At 42.1% G+C, this 25,413-nt stretch overlaps 1 protein-coding gene across 3 annotated transcripts in view; it reads right to left on the reverse strand.

Moving 5' to 3' along the window:
• Positions 1-374: 374 nt before the first annotated feature.
• Positions 375-25,413, reverse strand: part of Sanbr (SANT and BTB domain regulator of CSR) — a 52,341-nt gene continuing 27,302 nt past the window's right edge. For 2 of the 3 annotated variants that reach the window (XM_052198621.1, XM_052198623.1), the window contains 10 exons: positions 19,464-19,609; positions 17,786-17,885; positions 15,390-15,422; positions 14,090-14,189; positions 10,175-10,266; positions 8,795-8,823; positions 8,545-8,618; positions 7,505-7,593; positions 3,323-3,414; positions 375-1,445 (listed from right to left, as the gene is read on the reverse strand). In XM_052198621.1, coding sequence (XP_052054581.1) covers positions 1,382-1,445; positions 3,323-3,414; positions 7,505-7,593; positions 8,545-8,618; positions 8,795-8,823; positions 10,175-10,266; positions 14,090-14,189; positions 15,390-15,422; positions 17,786-17,885; positions 19,464-19,609 — 819 coding nt within the window. In that variant the 3' untranslated portion in view covers positions 375-1,381. Of the gene's footprint in view, positions 2,155-3,322; positions 3,415-7,504; positions 7,594-8,544; positions 8,619-8,794; positions 8,824-10,174; positions 10,267-14,089; positions 14,190-15,389; positions 15,423-17,785; positions 17,886-19,463; positions 19,610-25,413 lie in introns of all 3 variants that reach the window. The other variant, XM_052198622.1, reaches the window with a different exon arrangement.

Below are 25,413 nucleotides of genomic sequence, written 5' to 3' on the forward strand. Positions count from 1 at the left end.
GGCAACTGTGCAGCAGCACTGTTACCAGATCACCTTTCCTGCAGCGTTTCCACTCACGCCTGTGTTAGTGGGGATCAAAGCCAGGCTGCTGTGCATCCGAGGCAAGTGCACTACTATGGAGCTGTGCACCCGGCCCGCTGTAGCATTTCAACCCTTAAATGCTTTGCTAAGTGTTCTGTGACTGGGTCTCAAATGGGGGATTTTCCTACTTCAGTATCCAGAGTGATGGCGTGTGCTGCCACACTCAGATAATAATCTTAAAACCTAAGATTCTCACCAATTTCCACAGCTAATTTTCCAGGGAATTATGTAGAATACAGCACACTGCAGTCTTCTCAAACAGCAGGATGAGTCAGATCAAGGGACTTTCTCCATACTTTTTGTCATTGCCATTTATTTCAGTAAGTTTGAACTCAGAATCTATGTAAGGAAAACCTTAAAGTACTTGGCAGAAGAACTGCCTGTCCATGTATCACAGATAGATACAAAATAAAAAGCTTATTCTGTATAGAATGAGATTTCAATAAAGTCTGCTAACATCAGTCAGTAAACCAGCCCCCTCTGGGAGAAGCAATGAGCACTTTTATGATGTGTGAAAATCAAAAGTGCATATTCCCTTCTAATTACAATGATTGCAGGCCGCTTACACATATAAATCCAAATTCTTCTATCAGAGAATTCAGGAGCCAATTATAATGCTGGTAGCACATGGGACTTACACATCACATACAAAGAAATACTTTCTTGAAAATAAATATGATATAAGCTACTTCCAAAGTGTCAGATAACTGAAAAGCATCTGTATACCATAATAAAACTTCCAAATAGAGATTAAAAACATAATTATCAAATAATTAAAGAGTTTTATACAGCAACTAAAAGATTCTAAAAATTATAATTTCTTTTTGTGCAAACTAGGTGTAAGACTTGAACTTTTACAACTGCTGTTCTGTTATGTTATCAAGATTTATTCTCTGAATAATTTGAAGACATGAATCATAAGGCAAAGAAAAACTAAACATAGAAACACTGTGCATCTCATGGGTCTCAGAGCCTATAAACAATTTACAAACACATAACTTAGTACATGCTTACAGTCTGCAACAAAATTTCCCTGAGTATGCTATCTACCTGGTTAGAAAAAAGGAAAACATGATCTATAAAACAGCTTTATTTGAACATATGAAGTTTCCAGCCATCTGATCTATCTGGGAACTTTAAGACATCTCTTCGTAACTAGCAATCACACGCTGTGAGGATGCTGCGTAGACTTAGGGAACGGATGGCTCTGGGAAGCCTGCACCTAACTGTGCCACAGAAAGGAAATGACTCACTACCTGACACCCACCACATGCTGCTTCAGATTCAGAGTGTCTTAGCTTCATCCAGGAGAGAGGCAAGGACCGGATTTTAGGCTTATATGATTTACAGATAAGTATGAAAAACTGAAAGAAACAGAAGTTGAATTAACATTGTACCATCCATGTAATAATACTGAAAAGATTAACCCTTCTTGACCAACATGGTATTGAAATAACCTTGCCTTGAAACTCTATTAACATAGCTTCAGGATCTGTCACTCCTTAATATCCATACAAACTAAATTTAACATTACTGGATAGTTCATCATACAAAATTCATTTCTCAATGCTATGCCTAAGACAACAGTTCCCAAACATACAATGATCAGTGTCCATGCATAGTAACACTACCAGTCATGTACCCTTAATTTCTCAGGGTCTTACCAACTTAGGTATTTGACAAGTTAGGTCTCTTCTTTGTCAAATAAATAAAGGGTAACAAATATTAGGAATCTTAACTATGTAAAGTTTGCAATTATCTTCTACACAGCCTAGAATTATACAAAGAGAAATTTATATAAGAAAATTTATATATACAGTTAAGATTTTAATGAAATCTAACTATATATTTGTGTAAGCATGATTTTTGTGATTTGCAGGAATGACTAATAGAGCACCTATCAGTCACTGGCATGATTTATGTGGTGTGCAGGGATAACTCATAGAGCACCTAGCAGTCACTGTTTGAAGATCTTCAAGAAGTGAGCATTTCAGATGTCCAGAGTGTGCCTTCTCTCTTTTTATATTTAGGGTGGTTTATGCAGGACGCCCTTGACCAAAACGACTTTTAGACCTAGGTTTTTTAAACAGAAAACAAAGTCAGATTTGCTTCTAGAACAACCTGATGTTGCTGCCTTAGTCTGTTTGACAACATCAACATTTGGTGAAACTTTGTGTCACTCGCCATGAATCTTCTAAAACCTGGAGTGAGATGCAGTTTGGAATTCAGATTTTTTAAAAATACTTTTTGGGCAGAGAGAATACAGTATGTCTACTGCATAGACTAGGTCAGGGGCAGACCCATAATGAATGGATGAACACAATGCTGCTTCAGGGAACAAGCGAATGCTTAGAATATGAGAAGAGTAAAAGGTAGTGATCAACATAGCAGCTCAAGAGGAACTGAGCACAGACTTATGAAGACTTGATTTCTGAGCTTTGTAGATTTCAGAATTACGGACCAGGCACATTAGTGTCTCTCACACTTGTGCCCACATCTCTGTAACTTACAGTCTAACAGAACATTTATGATAGCAAATGGTATGAGACTTACCAGTTAATTTTATTACGAGAAGTAAGGAATGTTTCTGATAAAGAATAAGACACCTATTGCCTTCTTTGTAAATGGGTCGAGCTAAGCAGGTCTGTCAACCACTTGGCAGAATAAAGGCTTGGGAAAGTTGATCGTTCAAGAGACTTTAGAAAATGCAAAGCCCACTTAAAATGTAGATGGCCAGTGCTCTCTCTGGTCCATGACCACTTCCCCACCGTGAGAATTTACTGCTGTCTACTCTGCGACACACACTGCCTATTTCTACACTAAGAGAGAGAGAGCAGAGAGAGATGGGGGCATGAAAGAATAGACATTAAAGACTTGGGGATTTCCGTTTCACTGACATGTAACCTATACATAGTATGGCAGTACTGCCAACGCATACAAGTGAATGAACCGTACCACTCAGCACTATTATTACTAGTACTTTGTTATTACTGTCTGGGGATAAGGGCACTGGGTGTGCTAGGAAAGCACTAGGAAACCTCTAGGCTGGACAGCCCCTGCCATGCTCACTTGTATCAGCAGAATGTGCATGAAACTTCCCATGACCTTTTAAAAATATTTTAAGTTAAAATCAGTTCTGACTTTGATGAAATAAGAAACTGAACTCAAACTACGTGCTTTTAGTGTTCACATGATTTACTCTGCAAAGCTAGAGGCATCCTGCTTGCTTCCTGCGATTTACCTCTGGTTTTTGTCTGAGCTGTTTTGCCGGGCAGTGACAGGCACTGAGGCTTTGATTTGTGCTTCAAGCCTAGAATAAATACCTCCTGCAAACTGGAAAACAAAGAAGGAAAATTAAGTTACCTTCAAGAAAGAAAGTCTAATATATAACATGACATATTTCCAAATTTAGAAAGTAATTTTAGTTTTAATCTATAAAACTTAGGCTTGTGATTTGTTATGTACAGTAAAACTTACCATTTTGGTACACACTTTTGTTTTTTTGACAAATGTATACAACTGTATAACCTTCAGCAGTGAACATACAGACCAGTCTGTCTGCGGCCAACCGTCTAACACATCCGCTGGCTCTCAGCTGCTTTTCTCTTCATACGGTTTAGCATTTTCCACAACACGATGCACATGGAGTTATACAGTAGGTGGAACTTTCAATCGTTTACTTCCCTTAAGTAAGCACAATGCACAGATTTGTCCATATTGGGTTATATGTGTACATATGAGGTTTCACTCTGTGCTGTGCGCCTGTGAGGCTAGAGAAAGGTTATTAGTAGCTCTCTAGCATTGTCTGAGGTAGGGCCTCTCACTGGGCCTGGAGCTCCAGTTACTGTCTGCTAGGCTGCAGCCAGCAAGTGTCTTCACTCTCCTTGGTGCTGGTTCTAGGCACACACAGGAACACAGCTGGCTCTTGTCTGGGCCTGGAATCTGAGCTCCAGTTCCCATGCTGCTCTTAGCTACCATGTGATTTCTCTGACTATTCTTTTTTAATTTTTAAAAATGTGTGGTTTATTTGTTAAGCCCCAAACTTCCCTCTCCCCTTTAGGAGGGTCTTATGTAGACTAGGTTAAGTTTCAAATTACTAAGTAGCCAAAGATGAACTTGAACGTGTGACCTGTCTGTCTCCATCTTTCGAGTGCAGGGATTGTAGCACCACATCTGCTTTATATAGAACCGGGAGTCAAACACAGGGCCTTTAACATGCTGGGTGAGCATGAATTATACCCTTAGTACCCAAATACTCTTAAGCCTGAGTGTTCTTTGAAAGAAAAGGGTTTAGTGAGCTGTTATTGAAATTAGCAAAAAAAGAAAGGGCAGGTCTTGGGGCACAGTTCATTATTAGTAAGGCTCCTGAGGAGTTGGGTCAGTGCCCATTAAACCTGGAGATTAGAAGTATTTAACCGAACACAGTTGAGCAAGTGTCCTTGTGGAATGGTGGGGCATCTTCTGTGTATAGGGGGAGGCCCCAGGAGACAATGGGGGTGACCCATCTCCTGTAGCCAAGCAGGACTCCTAGTGGAGGGATAAGGATACTAACCCACCCACAAAAGCTTCAACCCAAAATGTGTCCTGCCTACAAGATGTGCAGGGACAAAGATGGAGCAGAGACTCAGGGAATGGTGAGCCAATGGCTGGCCTAACTTGAGGCCCATCCCATACGCAAGCACCCATCCCAGACACTATTAATGATACTCTGGTATGCTTGCAGAAAGGAGCACAGCATAGCTGTCCTCTAAGAGATCCCACCAGCTGCTGATAAAAAGAGATACAGAAATCCACAGCCAAACATTAGATGGAGCTCGAGGAGTCCTGTGGGAGAGTTGAGGGAAGCATTGATGCACGCAAAGGGGATAGGGACTCCACAAGAAGACCAACAGAGCAAACAACCTAGACCCTTAGGGGCTCCCAGAGATGAACCACCAACCAAAGAGCATGCACGGGCTGGACCCAGGCTCCCTGCACATCTGTAGCAGATGAGCAGCTTGGTCTTCCTGCAGGTCCCCAACAAGTGGAACAGGTTGTCCCTGACTGTTGCTTGCTCGTGGATCCTGTTCCCTTAACTAGTCTGACTTGTCTGTCAGTGACTTGATATGTCAGGGTGTAGTGATATGGGGGTTGGGGGAGGAGACCCTCTCGGAGAAGGGGAGGGTAGAAATGGGAAAGAGGCTGTGTGAGAGGGGGGCAGGGAGGAGGTGGGGCCTGTGATCAGGATATAAAGTGAACAAATAAATACATTAATAAAAAGAAAAGTATTCAATTGTGACAGTCATCCAACCTCATCCTCCCGAGTGCTAAGACCATGGATGTGCACGATACATGCTGTTTGAGTTAAGCCTCCTCTATCTCTTTTCTAGCCCTTTTAAATCCAGGCGGTCTCAGAACTTCTTGTCACATTTACCAGGGAAAGCACATCATTTTGGGGCCTTTCTAGTTTTTCACAATTATGAATAATTCCACTATAAATGCATAGCATTTTTTGCAGAACTGTCACACTATTTTATACAATGCCCAGTCCCTTGCCTTTGTACAAACTGTATGGCAGAATTCCATTTGGTTCACATCTTCACAAGCACCTAAACAAAAATGTCAGGCCTCAGATGATGTGAGTTTGTATCTTTCTAATGGCCAAGGATGCTCCATTTGTTCTGTCTACTTGTTACCTGCAGCCCTTTTGTCCAGAGGCTCAGCTAATCCTTAGCCTTGTCTACACACTCACCATTATCTTCAATTATTCTATTATTTTGTATGTATGGGTGTTTTGCCTCCACACCTGTGTGCCAAGTATGCAGTGCCCTTGGAAACAAGAAGGGGGCCTTGGCTCTCCTGGGACTGGGGAGACAGAGGGTCGCGAGCAGCCATGGGGTGCTGGGAACTGGACATGGGTCCTCAGGAAGAGCAGCCATGCCTGAAGTGCTGTGCCATCTCTCCAGCTTCGATTATTTCACTCTGAGACAGGGTCTCACGTGTCACCCTGGCTGGTCCGGAACTTACTATGTAGGTCAGGCAGGCCTGGACCTCACAGAGATCCACTTGTCTCTGCCTCGAGTGTTGGGATTGAAGGCATGAGCCACCATGCCCAGCTTGCCTATTTATCTTTATTAGATTATTTTATTTTCAGTTATTGAGGTTTTTGAGATTATAACTTAATTTCAACATTCTCCTTCCCTTTCTAGGAATCCTTTATCAGACAAATGTTATACACATAATTTATTACTATATATGAACTGTCTTCTAATCCTTTCTCTTTTCATTTTTGACACAGGTATCACTATGTAGCTATGGCTAGCCTACCACCCAGACCAGTTGTCTTTTAGTTCTCTTTACAGTGGTTTTAAAGAAAACAATTTTCATTTTGGAGAATTTTGATTAATTATTCTTTTGTGGATCATGCTTTAGTATTGAAGCTAAGAAATTAAAGGTTTTTTTGATAATTAATTTAGTGATGCACACATGTATGTGCGTATATATGTGCACAAATTTACAGACCTTTTAGCTGAGCAAGTTTTATCTAACTGAAGGTTACAATAGGTAACTGAGATTTTCTTTTATGTTGTCCCATTTATTTCATTTAACTTTTACTGCTGGGGATTGAACTCTGGGCCCTGTTCATTCTGCACATGTGTACTACCAATGGGCTACATCCCAATAAGGAAGTAAAAATCTGCACAACAGGATTAGGGTGGAGTCATGGTGCACTTACAATACAGACACTAATATAATTACTGACAGTAATTACTGAGGAATACAAGTAGAGTTCAGGTCTGACAATGCAAGATGACATTGTACCTTAGCCTAACATCTAGGTAATATTATATAAAGATGACCAAATCCAGCACTTTTCAGTCACCTGGTCAATAATGCACAGCTAACCCACTCTTGGTGTGACATTATACTTTAAGGGCAATGTATTTTATCATGTGTGATACAGGAAACCTATGGACCACAGATAGGTTTCATGTTAAAAATAGAACAAGGAAAGAACACTTTATTTAAGTGCAGTATAATAGTTGTGGGTTTGAATGAAAATGTCCCAGATCGACCCATAGGGAATATGGTACTCTAAGGAGGTGTATCCTTGTTGGAGAAAGTGTGTCACTGGGGTGGCCTTTGCACTTTCAGAAGCTCACGCCTGTGGATCAGGATGTAGAACTCTCACCTACCTCCCCATGTCTGCCTGCACACCACCATTCTTCCCTCCATGTTTCCTTCCATGATGATAATGGGCTAAGCCTCTGAACTGTCAGCCTGCCCTAATTAAACATTTTCCTTTATAAGATTTGCCATGGTTATGGTAGAATAGAAACCCCAAGTAAGACAATGGTTAATTGTCTTATTCACATTTCATGATGAAATAAAACTAGAAAGGACATTTTTATGTAAGTATAGCATACTGGTAAATAATTCTTACTTCTTTTGATTCCTTTGCCTTGACTCGGTCCAGATCACCCAATCTCATTTTTATTAGATGCCCTGTAATTTCAGACATCCGCCGCTGATCTGAAGGTAAAAATTAGAATATTAATTTTCATGAGAATAACATAGTTTTCACTTTTTAAGAAAGACTACAATCAACAAAAATTTATGAAAATATCCTTTGCTATTTTTTCAGGTATATAATTCTATATATGTTAATAATTTAAAGTAGTATGTAGCAAATGGTTAATATACAGACAGCTATACGGACTGCCTTTCAGATTGCTAGATGTAGTCTGTGCATGTCTCCCAAAGGATGGTGTTAAGTCTGATCCCTACTACAGTGACACCGAGGGTGCTGAAACCTTTAGGAGCTGGGGCATGATGGAAAGTGGCTAGCTCACTGGGGTCACCAGTCCTAGAAGGGATCAGTGTTGCTACTTTGTGCCCACTTAATTTCTGTTTGTCATGTGACTGTTTTCTCCTATGCATGCTCCCTAGGATGGTGTCTGCTCTGCTAGGATTATAGCCAGAAGATTTTCACCAGAGACAAGGAGATATTGATATTGCAAAACTGTAAGCTTAATAAACTTGCCTTTATAAAATACTCAGCTTTGAGTATTCTATCATAAGAACACAAGGCTAAGACACAGCCTAAAACATATTTACTAGTTTTCACGGTAAAGTATGTAAGAAGCAAAGTCTAAGATATCTTAAAGTCACAGATGCATAAATAACACATCACCCTGGATAGTCTGGGGATGAACTATGACTGGTGCCTAGAGAGCCTTCAAAAACACTCAGCATGCTTCATGAAAGGCAATTCTTGGGGCTAGAGACATGGTTTAGTGGTTAAGAGCAGAGATTCTTCTTGAATGGGGCCCAAGTTTGGTTCCCAGCGTCCATGTCAGGCCCATAGAAGCCCAGCCTCAGGATATCTGACGCCCTCTTCTGGCTCTAATGGTACCCATGCTCACCACCCCAACCATAAACACGGTTTTGCTACTAACATGTGTGTTACGCAATCATACTTACCATCTTCTCTCTGTGCATCTTGGTTGAATCTCAAGGATCTCGTGGCGTCCCATTTATTCTTCTGCATACTCACACTATTGGATACATTGAACAAACAAGCACTGCTGCTGCTTACAGAAACCCCGTGTCAAAAGCAAAAAACAAAAACAAAAACAACAACAACAAAAAAAAACCCACCACCACCACCAACAAAACAAGCAAATGAAAACAAAGAATAGCTTTCCAGTTGGATCATGGAACAAATACTCACACAAAAGGAGACACATCTCTTGAAGTTGACTGAAAAAAAGGGAAGATAACATTAATGTCTAATTAGAGTATATTTATTAATTAGCGTTCTACTTAATTATAAGAACAATTGACATTTATTGAGTTCAAGACACTATTCCAAGATTATCTAGAACTGTTATTTCATTTAAACCTTGCAGCAACAGCTAGGAGTGGTGGTGCCCTTGTTATCCCAGCGGAGGCAGGCAGGGCTCCATGAGATGAAGGCCAGCCTGGTCTACATAGTGAGTTTCAGGCTAGCCAGGGCTACATAGTAAGACTCTATTTAAATAAGTAAGTAAATAAATAAATAAATAAAGTCTTGCAGCAAAAAAAGACCTATAATAGTGAAACAACCTTTTTAACTTCAGTGAAGTTAAAAATCTTCACCAAAGGAAAAAAATAGACTTTGAATTCAACTTATCTGTTGAATTTTCGCTAAGCTTATGCAGTATATAAAGATTAATATATATTGTATAAGATTGTAATATATAATCTTAATAAAGATTATATTAATAAGCTTATATTAACAAGCTTATGCAATCTCAAAAATTAATCTATTCATACATCATACTTAACTAAGATGAATGTGCAACCCATCCATTGTAACTATAGATCTTATCTTCTTATTTAATTGTATGTACATTGGTGTTCCTCCTCCATGTATGTCTGTGTGAAGGTATTGAATCCCCTGGAACTGGAATTATAGATTCTAGTCTGTGAGCTGCCATGGGGGTGTTGGAAATTGAACCTGGATCCTTTGGAATAGCAGCCAGTGTAACTCTTGAGTCATCTCTCCAGCCCCAGGCAGATCTTGTCTTAGAACTAGTCTTTAATACATTTTGGAGCTCAGGGAGTCTCTTCAGTCACCTGAAGCTACTACTGTCCTATCAGTTCTGACATCTTATTTCTTCTATGGCACAGGAAAATAAAAGTGAATTTTATAGGTAATAAAGTAGAATTAACTTCAATTTTAAAAGTCTTTTTACTTTTTACAAATGCATTCTACTGGTTAAAATTTTAAAAGGTTAAGCAGCACATATGATGCAGTGTCTGTAGAAGTCCTTTCCACGTCAAGTTCTTAGGGACAATCAATATTACCAGCTGCTTGTGCAGCCCTGAATGGACTCTGAGGCTCATGCGTGGGGAAGGAAATCTGAGCACAGCTCTCTTCTCTTCATGGAGGATGGTGTATCGTGCCTATGCTCTGTGTCACGCCTTCCTTTCCCAAAGGCCCTGTATCTATCTTCTAGAGTCTCACCCACTAGCTAGCATCCACTAAGTTATTCATTACTCTATTTGCATTGTCTTGGCTACACTTGCTTGTTTACTGCCTACAAGGACTTAAAAATCATACAATCACCTTCTCCAGTGTCTTCTCTTTCTTTTGAGAACAGGGTGAGGACAGTTGTTTTTTTGGTGGCTTAGTAAATTTCTTTGGCTTCTCCTTTTTCCCTGACAAACAAAGGAGAATGTTAGGAACAAGCATCCCATATGCCATAGCTACTTCTCAATAAGACAGACACTTCATCAATTCTCTTTCTAAGAGGGGAGAAGAGGAGGAGGACCAGCGATGTCTACACAAGCCCCCCATGCACAGGAAGCCAGGCTGAAGCTGCTGCACAGGGCTCATTCTATCTTCTCTCTTCTTTGTACCTGATGAAAGCTTTGGGGAATGAGGGCAGAGTAAGCCCACTGCTTTGGGTGCTAGTTCAAAATGCCAGGGAAACTACATATTTATTAATCTAATTTGACAGTGGAATCAACATCTTGGAAAAAAATGAAATTTTAGAATAAGGTACAGAGTGTCAACATACACACAAAAGCTTTAAATGAATTTTGTTCAGGAAGGAGGCAAGGCAGGAATGGTTTGGAAAGCAGCCTGGGACAAATTATATTCTAGAATGTAGTCTTCTGAAGTTAATATCCTAAGTCTATTCTGGCCAGGAGAGAGGTGGAATCTAGAGGGGAAGGGATAATACCAAAACAAAATAAAACAGAGAATAAAGGTAAGAAGAATTCACTGGTAACCCTCCCAACAATTCTTTGTGTACTACTTCCACACTTTGCTATTGTCACTACTGCACATGGGAAACGTATATAGAGAGATATGATGCACATACAATGAGGCTGAGGATACTACAGTAAGAATAGGCAAGATAATAATAGATTGAGCTAGATACATGGGCTAGAAGACACAATAGGACATATGGTGATGGTATGGTACAGGGCATGGCAATACCTTCTAAGTTAATTGATATGAAAACAACAAAAATACTATCAAACCTATTGGAAAGTACTGGAAAATAATCAAAGTTAGGCACAGAGTTAAGCAATTCATACCTGAGAACTTTGTGAGATAAGAACTATGAATGTTGGGTCCTCTTGTCTAAAGACACTTCCCACAGGGAAGACCCACTTTGGACCAACCCAGGGACAAAAATGACACAGTCCAAAGCAATAAATAAGCTGTCAATATGAGAAAATATGGGCATAACTCTACATACTTATCTGAGTGTTAAACTATGCCAATGTGAGAAACCCTATCCCCCTAACAGCTACCTATGCTCGCAAGGAAGAACTGTTGTTACTGGTCAGATGATAGGGATTTCTGTGACTCTGACTGAGTTCATTCTCCAAGATGCACATGTCTCAAGCTTCAGACTACTGGGTTAAAGTGTCAGAGGGCAGATTTGGATCTGGAAAAACAACTGAAAATCTATGGAGAACTTATGAAGCAAGGACACACTAAGAAGTGAGCCCTGGTATATGGATGAAAACTGTTCAGATTCTTGGATGTGACAGCCTTGTCAACTTGGCTGTGAATACAGAATGACTGAGGACCCACACTCCTCTGCCTATGTGTCTGTGAGAGTAGAAGAGACTTCACTGTGGAGGGAGGACCCACCCTGAAGGTGGGAAGCATCGCCCAAAGACTAGTTAGTCTCTACTGAATAGAAAAGTGTTTTTTAGTGAACACAAAGTGAAAGACAGAAAGCAGAAAGCGTAATTAACATGGAATCATTCTACATTAAGCTCATTAATGTTAAGGAAACATTTGGAACTAGCAGAAGAATCAGAGAGTGTGCGCAAAGAGCATTAGAAATGACTAAACGTGTAACTTTAATATCTAGAAAACCTGCACGCATTTGGAAATCAAACAACATCCTTGTAAGTGGTGAAGAAAATTAGAAAAAGCCTGACTGATGATAAACCAAGCTGGCCATGGTGGTGCATACCTATAATCCCAGCACGTTGGTGGTGAGGGGAGACTATCTTGGGCTTACACTTCAAGTACAGCCCAGCAACCATTACACACAAGGCCCCATCTCAAAAAGGAAAACAACAACAACACAGGCTTAGGGTGGAGCTCAGGCAGTAGGCTGCTTGCCTACCAGGCACAAAGGAGGTAGAAAGGGAGGATCAGAAGTTTAAGGACTTTGGGTACATGGCCAAATTATAAACTGGCTGGGGATTCATGAGACCTTGTCTCAAAGCAACACACACACACATACACACACACACACACACACACAAATTCCAACCCCTGTCTGTATGTATGAAAAAAAGGTCAACATTTATGAAGTGTATAGCAGCAGTATTTAGGGTAAAACACTTTTAAATATCTTCAGCCTTCTTTAAAAGTAAGAAGAAACTAACAATCTAGTTGGCCATTACGGCACACACCTGCAATCCCAGCAGTCCAGAGGCAGAGGCAGAGGGGGAGGGTCAAGGCCACCCTTTCCTACAAGAGACCCTGCCTGAAAACAGCAGAAACAATAAATGTGCTAACACCTCAACCACACCAATGACCCAAGCTTCAAGAATTAAAAAATCCCTTTCTGGCAGTGTGACTTCCCTGAGAGAACATGCTGTTTGAAAAGACTCACCCTCATCCCTCTCCAGGAGAGCAGAGATAAAGAAGGGCACCTGCTGCAGAGCCCAGATCCCTACTTCATGAATGTGACATGCTCAGGATGCTGTGACCTCCCCATCTTTACCCATGACAAACTCAGTTCCAAGTAATTATAGAGAAGGAAATACTATGAGAGCAAATGTAAAACAAACTATAGAGATATATATGACATACAAATCTGGTTTTTTGAAATTGTTAGTAGTAAAACTATAAACTAACCAAGGAAAGAAGACAAATTACTAATACCACAACCAGAGAAGCTAGCATTAGATGTCCTTCAGGTGCAAAAGGAAGAGCAACTTCATGCCAGTGAATTAGGTGAGATACAATTTCTTCAACAATATGCATTAATAAAACATAAAAAATTGAAAACTTGAGCAACATTACAATAAAGAAATCAAATTCATAATTTAAAACTGCGTATGCAAAAAAAAATCCCAGGGCCAGACAGCTTCACTGCTGAATTTTATTATGACATATGAGAGAAAATCTGAAACATGCTACTATGGACTAGAGATAGCAGGGCTGGGCTGCACTCGGTGATGAGCACTGCACAGCAGCCTGAGCCCTCTATGTCAGCCCCTAGTCCCATCTCCAATCCCTACCAAAAGTGTAAACAATACACTTTCTCATTTAGGAAGTTAGGACTATATGATATCAAAACAGAAAAAGATTCCTAAGAGTGCTGGAAATATTCCAATGGTCATCAACAAAACGTTCTTAGTCATTTATTAGCATGTCAAATGGTATAAAACATAAACTTCATATCTCCTTGACAAATTTAGTTTAACACTTGAAAAGCCATCGGTATTAGGCTGACATAAAGGGAAAATCTGTATGATCTTAAAAAGCATTTGCTAAATCACAACACTCCTTCACTACAAAGTCTAGCACTGCAGAAGTAGATATGATCTTTCTTAACTGAGGAATGTATTCATAGAAACCACTAGCTAGTATTAAAATTTAGTGGCTAAAGACCGGAAGTGATAAGCCGCTCGATGTGGGCAGTGGGGCTGCAGCTTCGCTCACTGCTCAGTCACGCCCCAGAGTAAAGAGCAGCAGGGTTTATTGATTCTCTCTGTTTGTATTTGTGTGAGCATGTGAGCACCATGGCACCTGTGGAAGCCAGAGAGGCAACCTGTAAGCAGAGCTGGTTCTGTCGACCACGTGGGTTCTAGGTATGGCTTGGCAGCAAGTGCCTTTACCCAATGAGCCATCAAGGCCAGCCTGGCTTAGGGAATATTAATGAATCTTCCTTTTCGTTCATTTTTCTTGTGTAACCTTACTAGACATACAAAGTCAATGCTTCCATTAAAAGATTCAGAATATAGCTGTCATACTGTGAGGGTTAATTTTAATTACTTTGTTTCTTGGCAATTTCTTCTTCATCACCAACTTCATCTTCAGTGACCTCAGACCCGGTGGTATACTCTTCCTCTTCTGAGAACAACGACTGCTGTTTCTGAGTATAGAGAAAGATTCATCTCTTTCAAATCCCACATTACCATCACACAGTTTCCCAAGAAGACATTTAATCCAGTGGGGCTGGAGACATGGCTCAGCAGTTATGCATGTGCACTACCCACCTCCTGAAGGACACTGGTGGATCCCAGGATCCACATCAGGTGCCTCAGTGACAGCCACCCATAACCTGAGCTCTGCAGTATCCAAGACCTCTGGCCTCTGGGCACTCAGACATGCATGTGCACATACAGACACTCAGATAAAGGGAAATAAATACTTAAAAATGGACTAATAAAATACTGGGTGTGGTAATGTACACACTTGGGAGCAAAAACAAAAGTATGGTAAACTTGAGGCTAGTCTGTTCTATACACTGGAGAATATGCCTCAGGGGAAAAAAATCAACAAATATACACAATCCAGTTCTACATGTCAGTGGTACCAGCACTGGTAGAGGCAGGAGGGTCAGGAGTTCAGAGTTATTCTCAGTTACATACACATTCCAGGCCAGCCTAGGCAATATAAAATTATCTGAGAAACCAAACAGCAAAACAAAACACCCCCTCAAAGGAACTTATTATTAAACTCCAATGTGATTTAGTCACATTTATATGCTTGATTATTTAGTATGTAGACATAGGTGAGAAAAGCTCAGAGAAAACTTCCAAGAGTCAGTCTCTCCACCTCATGGGTTGCAGGGCTCACACTCAGGCCTTCAGGCTTGGTGGCATGCACCCTTAACTGCTATGCCATCTCACGGCCCTAAAAGTGACTTAACAGTGACTTTAAAGAGCCTTTAAAGCAGGGCTAGAACAATGGCTCAGTGAATAAGATCATTTGTTGCTCTAGCAAAAGGACTATAGGTCATGTTCCAGGACTCAGGGACGCAGTGTGGATCAGAGGCCGGCTACTACAGCCTCAAGGGCACTGTGACACTGATGGCACATAGCCATCTTTTTCTTTAACCAGAATCTTGCCCCAGCCTTCCAAATTGTGGGAATACAGGCCTGAGTCACCACACCAGGGTGTATGTTTTTCTGAAATAATCTATGGTATTTTCTTCATAAGTACAAAACTGGACAGGCTGGCAGGAAGACAAACATTTAACCACTGTTTCTAAAATAAGATGCTAAGATTTCACTTTATCTTCAATGTAGAAGCAAGATGTCCGCAGCAATGGAAACAGTGGCTCACTTACCAACTGCAGAGTCCAGTTCTTCAGTGACAAGAACTGTAAGGCAGAGAACAGTAGGTTAACAAGCCTGCATGGGAGCTCTGTATTTTCACAAGGTTACAAGTTACATTTTCAGGTTTAACTAATTTAAAACTTAGGCTGAAAACGATATCTTAGTCTAATATGCCAGTCTTAAAATCCCTGCCTAAAATTGCTAGCATCAGGAAAACAAATCCCAACTCCGGTGAGTCTATAAAAAAGAAGGCCGTATTCACGCTGGCAGGGGCATACACTGCTGCAGCCATATGGAACTCAGGATGGAGGTTCCTCAGCAAACTCAAACCAGAACTCCCGCGACCCAGCGGAAGCACGCAGTGTTCACGCCCAACCAGCTCCAACTCGACATGTTACAAGATAGTCACATATTTGTGCTTATGGTTGTACTATTCACAAAAAGCCAGGAAACAGATCCAGACTAGATTTTTATCACCAAATGACTGGATAAACAACATATGGCACATACACATGGAACGTTATGAAGCCTTAGGGAAAATGGCAGCTGCAGGAGAATGGATGCTACTGGAAATCCCTATGCTAAAGTGAAATAAATCAAGCTTAGACAAATATTACATGTTTTATTGTATATGTAAAACCTAGTTTTAAATTATCCATATGTGTATGTGCATAAATGTATACAATGAATGTATTACATGGGTGCCTGCTTTTCTCGCCTCTAACCGGGACCTGGTCTGTGTGCTCTTACGTCAGTGTGTGAAGCCTCTCACGTCCGCCCTCTGCCTTCTGCTCCCCACTCTATCTTCTCACTGTCCCCACTTTCAACAGGCTCCTCTCTTCTTCTTGCCCTCTCCCTTCTTTCTGCTGTGCCTCCTGTGTCGTCACTCTGTTCTCCATGCGTTCTCTCCTCTCCCTCACCTCTCGTCTGTGTTCTCTCTCTCTCTGCTTGTTCTCTCCATGCCCTCGCCCTCTCTCCTACCGTGCCTCTCTCTGTTCTCTCTCCTCTCCATTTGTTGTTCTCCTCTCCGCCTCTCCCCTACTCTCTGCGCTCACTGTCTCTGCTCTCTCTGTCTCTCTCTCTCTCTCCTCTCTGTCTCCGACCTTTCTCACACACCATTTCCCCTCACACTCTCTCCTCGAGGTATCTCTCCACTCCACTCTCTTTAGCTTACTTCTCTCCCTCTCTGGGACCAGCAGGCATGCCTCGCCTGAGAACACCCTGTCTTCTAGTGGGCTCTGTGCTCTGTGCTGTGTATGACGTGGAGGGCCTGCTTCTCCCCGTCTAGGGGTCCCTCTCACTGTCTCTCCTCACTCTCCTCTGGCCTTCCTGCATCGTCTTGTCCTCTTTCCTTTTCTCTTTCTCCCCCTTCTCTCCCCTCCATCTTGCTTCTTCTTCCCCTGCCACGCTGAGCTGAGAACACACAGAGGGCAGTCCTGTCTCCCAGCGGTATGGCTGGGCAACTGTTCCTGTGCTTCTGTGTTCTCTCCTCTGTTCTCTCTTCTCTCGTGTCTCCTCTCCTCTCTCTCTCCCCCAGGCTCCCCCTTTCTCTTCTTTCTCCATTAGTTCACCCCTCTCTCTCCCTCTCCCCTCTGCCTCGATGAGAGTGCATCTTCCCAGAGATGCTCTGCTTTCCCTGTACTCTCCCATTAGGTATAAGAGAGCGTTCTCTTCCTTGCCTCCTGCCTCCCCCTTTATCCCAGCTGTCCCTCTCCTGCTCTCCTCTCCTTGCTTTCTGTCCCTCCTCCCTCTCCCTCCTCCCTCCCCTACCCCCTCCATCTCCTGTCTTCTCTCTCCTCCTCCTTCCTCCACAGGGCTCCACTTTCTCACCTGTACCCTCTATTTTGGTAACACCTTCATGTTTGCATTTATTATAAATTTTATAGTGCATATGTGATTCCTAAATTATTACTCATCATCTAGCACTTGTGTAGCTGTCAGAGTTCCTCACTTTCTCATATAGATCCTACCTCCTCCATCAAAGGCAGTGCTAATAAAAAGCAGCTCAACCAAAAGGAATCAAAGCTATTCTGGTCACCCTTAACTTTTTTAAATTTTGAAGCTTTTGAAAAATGAAACACATTTCATACCAAAACATTATAGAACAAGAAAAGAACAAAAGATGGACTTACATTTTCTTCATTTCTCAATTCATTATTTGTCCATAACAGAAAGCCTGAAGGTTTTTTTTTATATATATATAAAACTTTGTCAGTTATCAATTCATTGAAGTCATACATTATTTTACAGTTTTTACATACATTATCTTTACAGTTCTATTCACTCAGCATAATATTGTATTATGACTGCATAATTAGCTCGACTTCAATTTAAACATATTAGGTGCCTGTCAAAGATAAAATGTCATCCACAGTTTCATATATACATTAAATGAAACGTCACTCACAGCATTGAGCTCCCCAGCTTTGGAGCCCCACGGTGTATTTGGTTCCAGTAAAATTTCATATTCCAGGCCTTTTTCATCACAGGAGCCAGCCCCAGGATCACTTAAATGAAGAAGACATTTTTCAGAGAGACATTCAATTTCTTAACAATTTACAGGAGGGGTTAGAGCACTTGCTACTCTTGTGGAGGAAACACTGGGCCTCACAGCCGCCTGTCACTCCAGCTGCAGGGAAATGTGACAGCCTTTCTGGCTTCCCTAGACACTAAACAAACAGTGCTCTTACACACATGCGGACTACTTTATTATTGCAAATATTTCTTATAGCTTGTTTTTTGTTTGCTTGTTTTTTGTTTTGTTTTGCTTTTTTTGAGAAGGGGTCTCTCTGTGTAGCCCTAGATGTCCTGGAACTCACTGTGTAGACCAGGCTGGCCCGAAACTCTGAGATTAGTTGCTCTCATCTCTTCCTATAGCTGGCAATCTTTCTGCTTTTAGTATGTTCAGTAAGTACTTACCCTGGCAGATCTCCCATGAGAGGCACACTGTTACATGAGAAACCCTATCTGCCGGGTGGGAGGTGGGAAGAGGCCGGTGGACTGCTCTTGCTCTCTGAAGCCTCTTTAGAGTCCTCTAGTCCAGCTGACAGCGTGTTGCAGGCACAAACCCACAAAAGTGATCGCAGAATGACTGAATTAAGAGTTCTGAGTTACAGAACAATGATCCAGGGGCCACCGGCTTCCCCATTTGTGTCAATCAAGTACTTAACAAAATCTTGGCATGGGCCAGCTCCCTGTGGAAGTTTTTTCAGCAGGCTTGAGGCCCGAGGGCCAACCCCAGGATGATGTGCGAGACCAGGCTGGGGTGGGGGTTAAGGAAAGTAGGGAAAGAACTCAAAATTTTAAAATATTGGGTTTAAGATCTCAACAATTTTAGTTTCTAAGTTTTTTTGTTAAGTTTTTCCACACCTTAGACTTCCTGTATTTTTATATTTTATCTGTCAGATAAATGTTTTGGGTGTAAAGCATTGTAATTTCAGTGAAACTTTCTTTCCTTCCCACCCTCACCCCCTGTGCTGATACTTTTATGTCAACTTAACACAAGCTAAAGTCATCTGAGAGGAGGGAACCTCAATTACAAAAATGCCTCCATGAGATAGATCTACTGTACCAAGCCCTTAGGGCATTTTCTTGTTAGTGATTGAGGTAGAGGGCCCGGCCCACTGTGTGAGCCACCCCTGGGCTGGCGGCCCTGGGTTCTGTGAGACAGCAGGCTGAGCAAGCCGTGAAGGAGCCAGCAAGCAGCGCTCTTCCACGGCCTCTGCGTCAGCTCCTGCCTGCAGCTCCTGCCCTGTCGAGTTCCTGTCCTGGCTCTCTTCAGTGATGGACTACAATGTGGAAGTGTGAGCCAAAGAAATTAAGTCTCTCCTCTCAAACTTGTTTTTGGTTATGCTGTTTCATCACAGAAATAGAAACCCTAATTAACGCTGGGGTCAAACCAGGCCCTTGTACATGATAAACAGCTGCTGTACTACCAAGACACATCCCCAGCCCTTTAGCTTAGTGCTCTGAAATCGCAACTCTCTGAGGACGGCCAATATTGATATGGAAACACTTGGAGACAGTGGATCATGAGAGGGAAACCACCAAATAAATTGAACAAAATAGTGTTTTTTTTTTCTTACCTAACTGCATCTTTTAAAAAGGGTACAACAATGACATCTTTGTGCTTGTGCAGATCATCCAGTATTCTAGCAGTTGGGCAAGAAAGCAAATCATCACTTTCTGCTTGATCATGAAGAAGAACCATGTGGTCCCTCACTTTACAGCCCTGTCAGACATAAGAGACACTGTAGAAGTAGGTTCATTATACAAACAATCTTTTCAGATGCAGTGGTCACCCATAAATGGTACACCTATGTTAATATGGCACATATACACACCAAAGCTCAGGGAACAGTACAGAAAAGGAGGGAGAGACATAAGACAGGGAGAAGAAGCACTGTGAGGTGCTATTTTCTGGGCATGGCATGAATACTGCACTCAGGAACTCACAGCCAATGTGGTTACCTGTGTGTGGTGGTTGAATAAGAGTGGCACCCCTAGGCTGGTATGTTTGAATGACTGGTTATCAGGAAATGGCACTACTTAGGAAGGATTAAGAGGTATGGCCTTGTTAAAGAAAGTGTGGCACTAGGGGTGGGCTTTGAGGGTTCAAAAGCCCAAGCTAGGCCCAGTGAGTCAGTCAGTCAGTCAGGCTGTCTGTCTGTGTCCACCCCACCCCTGCCTACAGATCCAGATGTAGAACTTTCAGCTCCTTCTCCAGCGCCATGTTCCTGCTATGACTAAACCTCTGAAACTGTAAGCAAGCTCAATTAAATGCTTTCTTTCATAAGAGTTGCCTTGGCCATGGTGTCTGTCCACAGCAGTAGAATACTGGCAAAGACACTTTGTAAGAGCACACCAACCTAAATTACAGCACAGACAGGGTAGATGATCTCAGGTTCTGCCCCTGACTGAAGAGCTACTGGCTGTTGATAATTCCTAGGGGAGGGGAATCACTCATCTTGAAGAATGTGGCCACTGGCAGGAGCGCCATGCTCCACTGGGTGGCTGGCCACACACTCACACACGTATGGGGAATACTAACTGAACTGAGAGGCTTATCCAAAAAAGGAAGAAAAAAACCCATGAATGTAGGAGGGAAACATGCTGACTGCATATGAGGAGAGCTGGAGTAAAGTGAAGTTTAATATGATCATATTTCATATCTATATTAAATTCTTAAGAATAAAAACATTATAGATCATATTTTCTTTTTTTAGTCAACATATTTTACACCTTTACCCTAAGAAAAAAAATACAGAAAAAAAGTTGAAACATAAGTATACATCTGAACAAATACCTGGAGATGATCACCATTCACATTAAGAAACAACACTGGCCAGACGGAGGCAGGTGGATTTCTGTTAGTCTGAGGCTAGGCTGGTTTACAGAGCCAGGTCCAGGACAAAACAACAGCAGCAAAGAGAAACAACACTGGGGGTCTAGATACATGGCTGGTGGCTAAGGCACAGGTGCTGTTGTGGCAGAATGTCTTAGGATTTCACTGCTGTGAAGACACCATGACCATGGCGACTCATAAATGACCACATTTAATTGGGGCTGCCTTACGGTTTCAGAGGTTTAGTCCACTATCATGGCAGGAAGCAGGGCAGTGTGCAGACCATGGTGCTGAAGGAGCAGAGAGTTCTACATCTTGATCTGCAGGTAGCAAAAGGGAATTGTGTTCCACTGGCAGAGCTTGAGCACACGTGGGAGAACTCAAATCCACAGTGACATACTGCGTCCAACAAGGCCACACCTAACAGTGCCTCGCCTTTCCAAGCATTTACACACGAGTCTATGGGGGCCACACCTATTCAAACCACCACACTGAGGAATAGAGTTCAACAAGCAGCAGACATGTCAGGTAGCTCGGAGGATCCAACACTGCTGGCCTCTGTGTCCCTGCACTCACATGCTCATATACAAACTCAGACACACGCCTGTAATTAACAAGAAACACTGATGCGGAGAGTGCTCAAGCCACTGCCTGATGACTTTGACCCCGGGGATCACCTGGTAGAAGAGAGAACTCACCCCTGTAAGTTGTCCTCTGGCCTCCACACACTCTGTGGCACGTGGGTCCTCAAAAATGTAATAATCGTTTAAAAAGGACACTATACATCTGTAACTCTTCCTGCTCCCATTCCCTCTTATATAACTGTTTCCTTTCTCTCACAAGATGGCCCTCTGTCCCATAGTCCAATTCTGATAGTCACCTCTTTCTTTTCTTTGTCCTTTTGCCTCTTGTAGGTATATGCCTAGACACTAGAGTTTAGCGTTGCCTTGTTTTCTTTAACTTTATGTTTTATAATTGAACCATGTTACCACATGTAATTGTAATATTTGCTTTAATGTATACTGTATCCCACTGTATGACCATCTTTTCTTTCCCTAAGATAGAGTCTTTCTATGCAGACCTAGCTGTCTTGGAATTCACTTTGTAGACTAGGGCAGCCTCTCAAACTCAGAGATCTGAGAGCCTCTGCCTCCTGAGTGCTGGGATTAAGGGTGTGGCCCATCATGCCTGGTTTACTTGTGCACCCTGAGGTGCAACTTCAGGATAGACATGGAGCTGTGAGCGAGGAAGGGAAATCTGTTTAGTCAACCAGGTCATCTGAATCAACCATGGTGATCAATGAGGCGACACTTCATGGCCAGATGTCTCTCACATCTGTTCATGGTTTAATCTTAGTTCATATTAGATTCCTTTCATCCTCTCATGAAGTTTAAAATTCCAATGTTAAAAAAAATTAGTGACTTGTCTGGTAAGATCATGTCTGTGTCAAACAGGTAAAGGTCCTTGCTGCCAAGCCTGATGACTGTGGCCACATGATGAAGACACAACGGACTGTGGCCAAGCTGTCATCTGGATAAACAAGAGTGCCGTGGCAATAGTGCGCCCCCACCAACACCTTAAAAACATTCATGATCAAGAAGCCTAGCAGTAATATCAGATATCACATCACAATGTATATGCAAGGATGTTCATTGTGACACTATCATAGCACCAATTTGGAAACAATGTATTTGTTCTTCCCTAGAAGATTGATTAAATATATTATGATATATGATAAGTAAAATGTCACAAAAAGATAACCCAAGTAAGCTACTGAATGAAAAAGGAAAATTCTATACCACTCCAGGGCATATACCCAGAGGATTCCCCAGCACGTAATAAGGATATATGCTCCACTATGTTCATAGCAGTCCTATTTATAATAGCCAGAAGCTGGAAAGAACCCAGGTATCCCTCAACAGAAGAATGGATGCAAAAAATGTGGTATATATACACAATGGAGTACTATTCAGCCTTTAGAAACAATCAATTCATGAAATTCTTAGGCAAATGGATGGAGCTGGAGAACATCATACTAAGTGAGGTAACCCAGTCTCAAATGATCAATCATGGTATGCACTCACTAATAAGTGGATATTAGCCTGGAAAACTGGAATACCCAAAACATAATCCACACATCAAATGAGGTCCAAGAAGAACGGAGGAGTGGCCCCTGGTTCTGGAAAGACTCAGTGTAGCAGTATAGGGCAAAACCAGAACAGAGAAGTGGGAAGGGGTGGGTGGGAGAACAGGGGAAGGGAAGGGGGCTTATGTGACTTTCGGGGAGTGGGGGACCAGAAAAGGGGAAATAATTTGAAATGTAAATAAAAAATATATCGAATAAAATTTAAAAAAAAAATAAAGAAAAAGGAAAATTACAGAACACTGTAAGGTGTGAAAATACGGTTTAGTAGAAGAGTACTTGCCTAGGAGGTTTGAGGCTCTACATCAAATCATAGTACTGCAAAAATCAAAAAAGCCTTTGGACAGGGAATGTAGCGCAGTTGATAGAAAGCTCGTTAGCATACACAGAAAACTTGGGTTCCTCCCTCAGTATTGTATAAACCAAGGGTGGTGGCACAGGCCTGTAATCCCAGCACTCTGGAAAGATCACACATTCAAGATTATTCTTGGTTATCTACCAAGTTAAAGGCAGCCTGAAATACATGAGAGCCCATCTTTAAAAGGGGGGCTGCAGAGATGGCTCAGCCGTTAAGAACACTTGTTTCTCTTGCAAAAGATCCATGTTCAGGAGTGGTAGAGCTGGGTCCTCAGGTGGTACAATGTCCAATTTTCTGAGGAACCACCAGACTGATTTCCAGAGTTGTTGTATCAGCTTGCAATCCCACCAGCAACCAGAACCCCCAGAGCTTCCAGGAACTAAACTACCAACCAAAGAGTACACATGGAGGGACCCATGGCTCCAGCTGCATATGTAGCAGAGGATGGCCTTGTTGGACATCAATGGGAGGAGAGGCCCTTGGTTCAGGGAAGGCTCAATGCCCCAGTGTAGGGGAATGACAGGGTGGGGAGGCAGAAGTGGGTGGGCAGGTAGGTAAGCACCCTCATAGAAGCCGGGGGAGGGAAGATGGGATAGGGGGATTCCAGAGGGGAAACCGGGAAAGGGGATAACAATTTGGAATGTAAATAGATAAAATATCCAATAAAAAACAGAAAAAAGGAAAAACAAAAAAGTCCAAGTTCAGTTCCCAGAACTCAAATGGTGGCTTAAGACCACCCACAACTCAGTTTCAGGAGATCTGATGTCCTCTTTTGACCTTCATGGGTACAGGACACACATTATACACAGGCATATATGCAGGCAAAACATGCTTACACATACATAAATAAATCTTTAAAATAAAAAAAGGGTAGTGTGAAATATAACAACATATCCAGTACCAACCAAACCCAACCAAGCCACTAAGCAAAAGCCCTACCAATAATTTGTGCCTAAAATGTATTTGTTTCTGAAGGCAGGGTCCTGTTCTGTAGCCCAGGCTAGACTGAAATTCAATATGTAGTTCAGGTTAGCCTTGAACTCTTTGCAACCTTCCCACATTAGCCTCCTGAGTGCTAGGATTACAGGTGTGAGCCAACATGCCTGGTTCACGTAATTCTTGAAAAGAAAGGTAAAGGAGCAAAGAAAACAAACAGAAAGATCTGGAGCACATGGTAGCAGAGACCGCGGAAGCAGGGAGCAGGCTGCAGCTGGCTCAGGACTATGATGCCTTTAGCTTTGACCAACAAAACTTTTCTTTGCAGCACACGAAGGTGAATGCAGAGAACATGTGACTCCCTTAATTGGGAGAGCCACACTTTCAGAACAACGTCCAACAACAGAATCATGAAAGGGGAATTCGGCGTGCTTGTTAGACAACTCCAAGGAAACAAGACAGAGCCTTACAACTCTTCAGAAGCACAGCAATGTTCTGGGAATGTGCTTTCGTGCTCCTGCCCTCCAGCCGAGGCAGGCAGGAGTGAGTGTGCTGTAAGGACATTATAGCGGGTACTATTACTCGTTCACATGCCTCGTTTTTGCCCTGTGAACCCTGGCCCTGTGATCATGTACAACGTGAAATCATGACAACTTTATTCAGGCAGACTTTTTAATTTTGACAGTATAAATTGTCTGATGATGTAAATGAACTTGGCTATTTTATGAGACTTGTCTGCCTCATTTTTAGGCTCCACTCCCCTAGGTCCAACTACCTCTAGAGATAAAACCATATACTCTCTTCTAAGGTTCAGGGAGCATCAAGGAAGAGGAGACAGAAAGAATTTAAGAGCTGGATGATACTGAGGGAAGACCATGAACTCCTGTCTTGTGGGTCTGACACCGTGGTACTCACAAGCTCACAACTGCAGTGGTCCTGATAGGGCTGGCACAAAACTAAACTTGTAAATATTCAGTCATAGAGGGGAAGGGACTAAGGGGGCCTGACCTGACACAGAGGAGGAGCTAATGGCAGTTGAGAGATTCTGGAGGAGAGGAAATCATCTGTAGTGATGTAGACACCCGTGAGCTATCCATGCTCCAGTATATAGTTTCAAAACAAAGTCTGTGTGAGTGAGCCTGGTAGTATCTAGTGTGTCACAAACAAAACCCACTACAACACAGAAAGACATGAAAGTGTGATGGGAACTTCCTGGCAGGAAGGGTGGGAGACAGGAGAGACAGGAGAAGGTAA

Source organism: Apodemus sylvaticus, chromosome 11 (assembly GCF_947179515.1).
Source record: "Apodemus sylvaticus chromosome 11, mApoSyl1.1, whole genome shotgun sequence".
Lineage (NCBI taxonomy): Eukaryota > Metazoa > Chordata > Mammalia > Rodentia > Muridae > Apodemus > Apodemus sylvaticus.